Source organism: Bison bison, unplaced genomic scaffold, assembly GCF_000754665.1.
Source record: "Bison bison bison isolate TAMUID 2011002044 unplaced genomic scaffold, Bison_UMD1.0 scf7180017864254, whole genome shotgun sequence".
Classification (NCBI taxonomy): Eukaryota; Metazoa; Chordata; class Mammalia; order Artiodactyla; family Bovidae; genus Bison; species Bison bison.
This window is the reverse complement of record NW_011494826.1, coordinates 7815067-7825893: the sequence shown is the minus strand read 5'-3', so window position 1 is coordinate 7825893 and position 10827 is coordinate 7815067. Positions and strand designations below refer to the sequence as shown.

The following is a 10827-nucleotide window of genomic DNA, read 5'->3' as shown; positions in this document are numbered from 1 at the left end:
AGATGTCCGCCCCTTCCTGCCAACCTCCGGGGAGGCTGTGAGTCACGGCAATCCAGAGAGGCCTCCTGTGACCCTTCCCGACAGCCCTCTCCAGGCTGGACTGCTCACCCACCCCCGAGATGGGCACACGAAGAGCCATGCCGTGTGCCAGCCGGCAGCGGTGCAGAGAAAGGCTGTCGTCGGCCACTGCTCCAGAGAGCTTTGTCCTCCTGACCAGGGGTGTTTAGACTTTTAGTCTCTGCAAACGCAGTCTTATCCTGAGACCAAATATGAGGCAGATAAATGTTCTGTGTGGAGCAGAGTACAGACTAGGACTGCACCCTCCTGATCTCACCTGTGCAAGACTCTCCGAAGCCCGGAGAGAGCCTCTGCTCAGAACCAGAAGGGAGCTAGCTGAAGACATTCCAGGGCTTCTGACCAGATGGATGGTGGGGTACACGGCTCCCTCTGTGACCCCTCCCTCCGGGGGTTCCAGGGAACCCCACTGGCAAGCACCACACTCTCCCTTGGCCATTCAGTTCAGATCCTAGAAGCTCTGCCGCCTCACTGGTTCACTCCTGGTACCTCTGGGGGAGGTGCCACCAGCTCCTGTTCTCCAGGTAACCAGGGAGACTGGTCAACATTCTGACAGCCCCTGAGGCGTGATGGGACACAACCCAGAGGTCCATCCGCAGATGAACATGGATGGACAAGATTCACCGTAGCCACACACAGGAGTGTCATTCAGCCTTGACGCATGAAGTGCTGTTCCATGGCTGAACCGGCACAGCGTTATGCTAATCGGTGAAAAAGCCAGATACAAAGGCCACACAGTGTATGATTCACTTTATGCAAAGTGTTCAGAGTAGGCAAACCTACAGAGACCTAAAGTAGATCAGTGGCTGCCAGGGTTTGGAGGGAGGTGGGAATGGAGAATGGCTGCTGACAGGTCCCAGATTTCTTTAGGGGGGGTGACAAAAATATTCTGGAATTAGATGGTGGTGATGGTCGCACAGCACTCCTCAAAACCACTGAACTGTATGCTTGCAAAGGGTGAAATGTGTGGTAAGAAAATTATATCTCAATTTTGTCCTAAAGGGAAGGCCTCCAGACCTGAGACTTCAGGCCAAACTCGGCCCCATCGCAGGCACCCAAGTGCCCTCTCACCTGACACCTGACTGGGGCCGGCGTAGGGGGGACTCTGCTCAGTCCTACGTTGCCTGTGGGAGTCAGCAAGAACTGGCCACTCCCCCAGGGCTTGATAGAGCTCAAATAATTGGCACCTCAGAAGCTCTCATCAATCTGCTAAGTACTAACATCGTCATCATTAGTAGCAAGAATGCCAAATACTCCTTCTTAAAAGGAAGTTTTCATTGAAAAGACTTAATTTTTTAGCCTGTTCTTTTATTTTTACAGGGAACCTCTGTGAACTGGTTTCTGTTTTGTTTTGTTTTTGTTAATGTTTAATCTCCTAAATCTTTTTATTGCTGTGTTTTTTTCTCAATAATCCTTTCTGGGGGGAGCCTTATAAGCAGTTTCCTGAGCAGTGGGTGCAAATTAGCTTCAGGATGGCCTGGTTAGGTGCAGCAGCAGTGTGCCTTCCTCCTCTGACAGCACCTTCCTGCCGGCCGACCCCTGCCAGGCGCCAGGGGAGATGACCTTGCTGGGGACAGAATTTCTGCCAGTGAATGAAGTCATCTTACAGGAGGACAGATGACTAGGGAGAGGAAAGCAGAGTAGTAAAATATGCTCCTCTGCGTGCATCTCATGGAAAGAGCAGAGAGGTATCCAAGTTTCTGGGACACCACATCCCAGGATGGCTATTCTAAGGCTGTTGGGCCCATCCTTTCATGACGACATCTCTGCTCCCTGTCTCCTCCAATAACTGCTGCTCTCTCAGTGTGGGTCTAAGCTACTTTTCTCTGGCCTTCTCTACCCATCTCTTCTTTTCCCTGCCATGCTCCTCCGATAGAAGCTGTGAGGAAGCCTGGGGTGGGAGGGGGTTGCCTTTGCCATCTTGATTTGTGAGTCTTTAAGGCTTTCACCTGGCTCTATATGGCTTTCTTCCGACTGGTAGCCCCAGGTATTCCGGAGGACTCAGTGCCAGACCTGGCCATTCTCCTCCTCCCGCAGAGGGGTCATATGGGCAGGAATGTCCACGGCCTCAAAAACGAGGCTCCGTCAAGCAGAATGCAGTCCTTAGTGAATCAAACCATTAGGAGGAACGTCTGGTCCACCCTCTGATGTTCTGCGGTTCATGCATCACCTGATCACCTTGTCATTCCTTCTCACCTTCTCTCCTCACTTCTTCTTAGGACTTAAAACCCCACTTACAGTGGGGGATATGGAGACATTGTACAAATCGGAAAAAGGCTCCACTTTCTCAAGACACTGTTCCATCTTTTGTTTGAAGTTCACCATAATGATTATAAAACTGATGATGACTGCATGTGAATGGTGCCCCTTTGAGTTGGGCAGTGCATGACTTGCACCACTGTGAATGCTGAGTCTGCACTTAACCGATTGGTTGTTTCCCTGCAGTTGAATACCAACCATCACCCTTGGAGGGTGAGGTACAGGGATAGAACTCCATCAAAATGCAACTTGAGGCTGGATTAGTTGAGATTTCCTTGTTTCCAGATCTTTACTTTGACAACCATGAAAGGCTGGCATTAATGAGTGGATGAGTGAGGCCCAGCAAGATTGTGCACTGCCCTTCTACAGATGAGGGAGTGGCCTCTACACCCTTACCTCACCCACACACGTGTGTGCACACGTACACACACTCACTGTTCTCCCACTACTAGTTACCACTGCAGAGCCAGCACTCAAGAGGCTAAGAACTGATATGCACAGAAGGTGGGCGAGGTGGTTAGTGCACACCTGGGGACCTCTAGGATCGATCATCTGAAAGTACAGATGCTCACAGGGCCATCTGCTTCCCTTCTTTAAAATCTCTCAAAAAATCATATAGAACTTAATACACACACACACACACACACACACAAAGTACAAGTAAAACTGGGGAAATCTGTGAGATGGGTAGATTACATCAACATCAGTATCTTGGTGGTAATATAATTTTGAAAAATGTTACCTTAGGGGCAAACCCAGAAACAGGGTGCTGTTTCTTGTGTGGACCTACAGTCATCTCATTAAAAATATGAATTAAAGAAACATTTCTCCTCCCAAGTCCCTGATAGCAAGATGCAATTCTGGCACCACCCATGAGGAAGTCAGAAGACCCTGCAGTGAGCTCAGGGCTCCTCCATATCACTTAGGTCCTGCAGTTTTCCCTGAACACTCAGCCGCACCCTCTCTACCTGAGCTCTGCCTGTTGCATATAGATGCACCTCTGCTAGACGGGGCTTATGATGCAGAGGTTTAGACCAGGACACGTCTACTGACATGTGGACATCAGCAAAACTAGGGAGGCATACTGCATCCCATCCTAGCTTTCAGTTAGTGGTCAACTGAACTTAATCATTTCTACCTGCTATGACTAATCCATGCCTCTTTCTGCTCACTGGAGAAACTCTAGCGTGGACCATTGTAGGGACCTCTTAACTGATCCTCCCGCCACCAGCCATGCCAGAGAAGCCATTCTGAAGTCAAATCTGGTTACTACTCTACCATTTATAAATCCCCAGCTGCCTATGTCCAAGCTCCTGTTCACAATACATGAGACTGTTACGGTCTGATTCTGAGGACCCTCCCATAGACCCATATGAAAAGGAGTTGGGTAGCCATTGGCTCCCTCTGTGGCCTTGCTCACTCGTGGCCTCTCCTCTCTGCCAGGCATGCTCCCCACTTTATCCGTTCCGCTGATTCTCTATAACCAGACATGACATATACCAGGTGGCCTCAGCACTCTCATATATCCATTGGATCTTTCAGTTCCGGGTGCAAAAAAAATCTCACCAGTGTCTCTACCTTAGATTAGATTATTGAGACAGAGAACCTGGATCGATCTGGATCAGTTTGGGTCAGACAGATCCCCCTGGTCTGCTCAGTTGTGATGGGTCAGAATTACCTCCACCTCAGGCCAGATCTTTCTCTGTGAAGCCACTCTTGACCTCCAAGGGCCACTTAAACACTCCTTCCTCCGTGTTCCTGCTGTGTCTGGTACATACTCCATCAGAGCCCCTATCCCTCATATGTCTCTGTCAATTTACATGTCTGTGTCCCATCCAGGATATATATACTCGGACTAAAGGGTGAAGATTAGGTCTTTCCAGCTTGGTTCCCAGGCTCTGTATTGCTCCTGGCAAAAATAGCTATTTTGAGTGGGTGGGTGTGTGAAGAATGAGCGAATGGACAGGTGGATGAATTTAACCCTTATCTGTCCTCAGAGACTGGGAGGTCCAACATGCATGATGCTGGAGTTGGGCATGAACGGAATTGCTTTGCTCACCTGTGGCCATTGTGTCCTCCTTTCTCTCCCAGACGGGGTTGACCGGACCTCCACAATCTAGAAGCTGAAGATGAGAGTGACCGCGCTGGCCGTGAAATCGACTGCTGCGGGTCCAGTGTTAGCCATCTTCAGGGTTGCACAGAATCCTCCAAGATCCTTTGCAGCCTTTTTTTCCCCCCCTGGTCCCTCTCCCATTTTGATTTTGTGAGAGCGTAGGTCGTCCTTGTAAACATATCAGTAGACCTGGGATTGGTTATTTGTCATTTGTTTCTGTCATGGGATGGCGTGGTGTGGGGCAGGGGAGGGGTCTCTAAGGGAAACATAGGACTGGGAGGAGGTGGAGGGAATGCAAGTGGCTTCCTGGATGGAAATGGGGGTTTCAGGGGGAGGACACCGCTCGGAAGGAGATGAGAGATGCGGGAGGGAGGAAGACGCCCCTGTCTTGGGAGCCTTCTCAGAAGCCTACCTTCGAAGCCAGACCCCAGGAGGAAGGCGTGGATGCCCGCGACCAAAACGCGAGTGACGGCGGCTCGCTCTTTTATGTCTCCTCTGATTGGATTCCCTGAGGCCCCTGCTTGAAATCCAGCCGCAAGAAGTCCACATGGCAACTGGGGCAGTAAGGAAGAAATCCGCTCCAACAAAATTTCAGATAAACTTTGATTTGTGTATTGTTTACATAACAATTTTAAAGGGTACATAATGTGTAAAGAGTTGGGATAGAACTTTTCTTCATAGTATGGTTTTTGTAAAGGATTTGTTGATAGGGATTCATTTTTTTCCTCTATTTTTATAATAGCAGCAGGGTTGTCTTTTTAAATGGCTGCCAAGCTCTGCTTCTCGGGAAGAAGGATGCGGTCACGTAGGCCTGAGTGGTGTCTCCCACCTGTGGGTGGGAGGAGCGTGTAGGTGGAGTTGAGGATGTGGTTGGAGGGAGCCGAACGCCGGGGGAGGGCGCCACCATGTGATCTGTTACGGGATTGCGCGCAGTCACCTGGAGAGTCGAAAAGAAAATCTTGCTGCCCTTTCTGTGATGAATTTGCTTCTCACCCAGAGACACCTCTTTCTCCCCACGCTACCAGAGGGTTTCATCCTATCGCTCCTGGCCACACACACACACAGAGGTGGGTACAAGTTCCACTGGAGGAGAAAAGGCAAGGATGGATATTTTTTCCTGGCAGGAGGCCTTAATATCCAGATGATAAGCTCAAAATACCACTTACGGGGGATTGCTCGCAGGAAGCCGAGCCTAGCCCCCCTAGATTCGATCACCCACCGCTGAGGAAAAGGAGGAGAGGAGCAAGGTCCAGCAACAGTGTATAAATGGTCAGTCAGCAAGTGGCAGAGAGAGCCGCGGGGATTCGTTGCAGGTGAGCCGGGGAAGGTGATGTGGGAAAGGTCGACTTCATGATGGACATGAAGGTTCTATTACAGACATCAGGGAGTTGCTGTGTTGTGGGCTGATTTATCTACCTACACGGAAGGGAGACAGAACTACTCTTTGTATGGTGAGAGATTAACAAACTATGCAACCACAAAGTAATAGCTCTATTTCTTAAGGGCAAGAAAGACTTATGTTTCGGAATTTGATGCAATGGAGGGTATTAGAGAAAATCCATGAGGAGCTGTGCTCTGCGCTGGAAAATTGGGTTGTGTAAATGATGGCGTGCCAGCTCGGCCAGAGGCGAGATCAGGGAGATGGTAGGAGGCCTGTTTACTGAATGGGTGAGTCTGGTACCGTTTTTTTGTTTGTTTGTTTGTTTTAGCAGAGTCAGAGTTGAAATTTAAGAGATCAGACCATGAAAATCACTGCATTTGCTTAGAGTTATTTAAAAAAAAAATAAGTTAATAAAGTAAATACACATTTACAAGGCCTTAATGAAATCCAAACAGCTTTCTTCTACCTTCCAGATTAAAAATGTACACCCAACCCAACCTTGGATGTTGTGAGGCTTGTGAAATCCTTTTAAGGTCTAAAATGTGGGAACATCTTAGCCACAGAGAGCCTTTAGTGAGCAAAGAAGGCTTGAATCCACAACATCCTGCATTGCATTAGGAAAAAAAGAGATCTCCTTGGGTGACGACTATGTTCTAAAGATACAAATTCATGTGCAGAAAGAGGTGGCAATGTGTAGTTGATTTTTTTTTTTTTTAACCAAGTGCCATTAACATTCATCCTCCACATCCCTTTTCTAAGCAAACTTAGGGTTACTTGGGGAATGTGTTGGGATGGACGATCATGTGTGAGCCGGGAAGAACAGGTCAAAGATGTTGAAGGCCAAAGGCAAGACCAGACGGTTTGCGAAGGTGATTTTGGATGCTGAGAACGTTAATAGAAGAAGAAGCAGGGGTATTAACACATCTCATGGAGAAGTGAGAAAGCATTCAAATCTGCTGCAAAACACATGTATCCATAAAGACTTGGGTTGTTCAGAAAACAGATTGTGAACACAATCACATTAGCATGAATCCTTTAAAAGGAAGAAGACCTTAAAGCATTTGCAAATCTGAATTTCTATTTATTCCTTCACTGAATATAGAAACAATGGTTATCTGATTATTAGAGATATTATTTTGGATATGTTACTTATTAACTTGCTATGGCTGGTAACCATGATAAAGTCTGTTATTAATAACAACATAATTCTTTTTTTAAAAGAAAAGCTTATTTTTCATTGACTGTGTATAGATTTATCTACTTAGTTGTGTTTTGCTCTTAGTGTTTTAATTTTTTTAAGTTGAGCGTTCTGATAAATTTTAGGAGCCTGTCCCCACCTTGTTTTGAGTCCTGTGTTGACTGCAGGTATACAGCTCAATCTAAAAATCCTAAAGCAAAAGAACTTTATTTATAAAAAAAAAAATCAAATGGTTGCATGCATAAGGCTGTGAAGTCAGATATTTAGTAATAAAGCGGCAGTGCCTTTTTTTGTATTTACCCATTGACCCCCAAATGCAACTGTTTTATATTAAGTAAATAGTAAACATTAAAAATCTCAGAGTAAAATCTATTTCACTACATGGGTTTTTTTCTCCCCTCGTTCTGATTTAAGCAGTGTGTAGCTGACATCTCTACACTGTCCCAGGGACAGTGGTATTCTGCGATATTGTTATCATGTATGATGTTTTATTGGTGCTTTTTATTCATAGTGGTTTCTTACCAGAAACAGTAGGAAGACACACATGAGTTGTGTACAAGAAATGAAACATTGCTGCTGATATGTTTTGTTTTGTTTTCCACTTGCTTTTTGAGTTTCACTTTGTTAAACCAAGGGCCAGCAAGCAAAATAGATGCTGCTGGGTCTGCCTGCAGAGGGCGGCTGTCTGCACCAAGCTCTCCAATCCTGTGTACTCAGTCCGTTTCTGGTACTCAGGAGTAGAGCTACAGCTGGGCCCCCTCTCCCATTCCTTTGAAGAGACACTGAGGGAAACAAGGTTTTCTTTTGAGGTGTCGTCGGCTGCCTTTTGCGGAATGGGAGCTTCTCTGGGTCTTCTGTTCTTCTGCCCCTCTCTCAGCTACTGCCAGTGTAGATGTTCACTCCCCGCCGGAACTGGGATCTTCCCAAGAGCCTGGGCTGGGGGCTGAGCCGGGTTGAAGATGTAGGTGCACAACCAGAAGGGCAGTGAGAGGGGAGAGGCAGCCCCCATCACATTGGTCCTCTGGAAATGTCTTGGCAGGCGGCCCCAACCCTGGTGCAGGAACGCAGCCTAACCAAGGCATTCGGGTGTGCCTAATACAAGAAGGCCCTGTGGAGGGGAAATTTGCACATAGGGCTGTGATAACACTAATGTTGATTTTTTTTGTTTGTTTTACAAGTCATCAGAGATGTTTGCAAAGTGAGTTTTATTATTGTTTTTTTTTTTTTTTGGTAATTCCTTTATCTTTACTTAAAGGTGAATGTGTATTCCTCTGGGAGGAATAGGAAGAAAACAGGAATGTTAATAATGTCAAACAGAAGACTTCCTCCCTTATTAATATATAACCCTCATGTATTTATGCCTAATGTAAGCTGACTTTTAAAAAGCTTTCTTTTGTTGCATGCCCCGTGCAGGCATCCCTATTGTACATGCATGCCTTTCGTCCTGTTTTCCTGTATAAAGTTAGTGAACAAAGAACTATTTTTGCCTAGTTCATGTTGCCAAGCAATGCATATTTTTTAAATTTGTCATATATGGAAATAGCATGTTTGTTACATGTAAAAGCTTTACTGATATACAGATATACTAATGTTTGAAGATGCTGTTCTTTGCAAGTGTACAGTTTTCAAATGTTGTTACCAGTGAAACACCCTTGTGGTTTAAACTTGCTACAATGTATTTATTACTCATTTCCTCCCATGTAACTAAGAATCATGGCTATATTTCATATCAATGTTATATTGAAAGTGAAGGGAAATGATTAATACAAGGTTTTGTAACACTGGTGTGTGTCTTTTTTTCCTTTTTGTCAATACAATTGATTATAAAATAAGAACTGAATAAGCCAGCCAGGAAGAATAAGCCTGAAATCCTGTAAACTATTCCTACCTGACCATTCTGTGAAAGCTGTATCTTCCAACTATGAGCTACATTTTGTTTTGTTTTTTAACAAAAAGGTAGGGAAAGAGGTGTTAAACATTTATGCAGCTTAATCTGTGCCCAGAGTAACCAAAAAATGTATCACCTGTCTTAGGGGTGTGTTTCTAAATAAAAACTCAAACCTTGCAGGTGGTATTCTTTATAGCTTGCTCTCCACCCTCAATGCCTTTGAAATCACATTTTACCCCTTAACCACAGCATAAACAATAGCTTCCTTGGAGACCTGAGGTTTTTAACTACACGTGGCTTGAATCTCATTTTAATCCTTCCAGTATGATGTATATTAATATAAGTTCTAAATAATGAGTCAGTTAAGCATATGATTGGAGAGACAAACCTGGGTTTGAATTCTGGCTCCAGCAAAGTGAGTTTTATTTTTTTATAATTCCTCTCAGTTCAATTCAGTCAGTCAGTCGTGTCCAACTCTGCAACCCCATGGATTGCAGCACCCTAGGCTTCCCTGTCCCTCACCAACTCCTGGAGCTTGCTCAAACTCATGTCCATTGAGTTGGTGATGCCATCCAACCATCTCATCCTCTGTCATCCCCTTCTCCTTCTCCTTCAGTCTTTGCCAGCATCAGGGTCCTCTATCTTTACTTAAAAGGGAACATGTATGGGAACTTCCCTGGTGGTCCAGTGGTTAAGACTGAGCTTCCAATGCATGGGGCCCAGTTTTGATCCCTGCTCAGGCAACTAGATCCCACATGCTGCAACTAAGACCTTGCACAGCCAAATTAAAAAAAAAAAAAAAAGTGAATGTGTATTCCTCTGGGAGGAATAGGAAGAAAACAGGAATGTTAATAATGTCAAACAGAAGACTTCCTCCCTTACTAATATATAACCCACATGTATTTATATATATTCTCTGGCTGTGTGATCTTGAGCAAGCTACTTAACGTCTCTGAGCCTTGGGTTTGGAACCACGATACTCAAGGTTTATGTAGTTAGAAACCTAGTCCTAAAGAAAAAGGTAAAGACAAAAGAAAACATAGGATTACAGACGTTATTACCACCAAAACCTAAGCAACCACAGCTTCACATTATGACAATGACCACCCGGTGACTCCCTTTTCACCAGGCTCAAGCTGCTCAAGAGAGTGGAAAAATCCAAAATGATCCCTGGAAATGTGAGAAATGCCTTGTAGCTGAGATGTTCAATGAAATTCCTCCCAAAGTTAAATTCCCATAACCCAAATGAGCTGTATCTCAGGGTGTGACTCAGGGTACTCTGAAGGGGAAAGGATAGCGTACAAGAGAAAAGCTGAGCCTCGCTTGTGAAATACGTGGAATGAAGGGAGATATGAGAGTTGTGAGATTGGAGGAACCATAAAGGGCTCAGCACAGTATGCGAAACGGGTGGGTTAGCAGTTTTTATCGGTAAAGCTGTAGCTCTTTGTTAGTGGTCTTTGTAAGGGAATCCTGGAGAAACGGTTACTTAAATAGTAAAGTTTTCAGGGCTCCCCTAACAGCCCCTCCCAAGAAGACATTTAATTGCATTTATATTAAAGGGGTATTTATTAAATAGGTGTTCCTATGTAGGCGGCTGGCTTGGAAGGGGCTGCAGTGTGTTTAAGCCAGGAATCCAGAAGGAGCACAGATAGGTACAGTCCGCTCACACTCCCCATGCTAATGAGAGCTCAGTAAGGGGAGTGCAAGAAGGATCCAGGCTTCTGTCAAAGTACCTTGGTCTGGTCCCTTGAACAGACACTGCATCTATCTGTGGCCCTGACTCCTGATCAGCCCAAGAACCTCTTGTCCCCAGAGGCTGAGGGGAGGGCCTGGGGGTATGGAGAAGCCCATCTATAACCAGAACCTAACCCTTCTCTGGGAAGCTGAGCGGTCAGCGTAACCCGCCCTTCCCC

General features: G+C 45.7%; 1 protein-coding gene across 1 annotated transcript in view; it reads left to right on the top strand.

Annotated features, from left to right (window-relative positions):
• The window catches only part of SAMD4A (sterile alpha motif domain containing 4A), a 164052-nt gene extending 155245 nt beyond the window's left edge, over positions 1-8807 (top strand). The window contains exon 13 of the mRNA XM_010847773.1: positions 4426-8807. Within this exon, the coding sequence (XP_010846075.1) occupies positions 4426-4454 (29 nt within the window). The 3' untranslated portion in view covers positions 4455-8807. The remainder of the gene's footprint in view (positions 1-4425) is intronic.
• The last annotated feature ends 2020 nt before the right edge of the window (positions 8808-10827 follow it).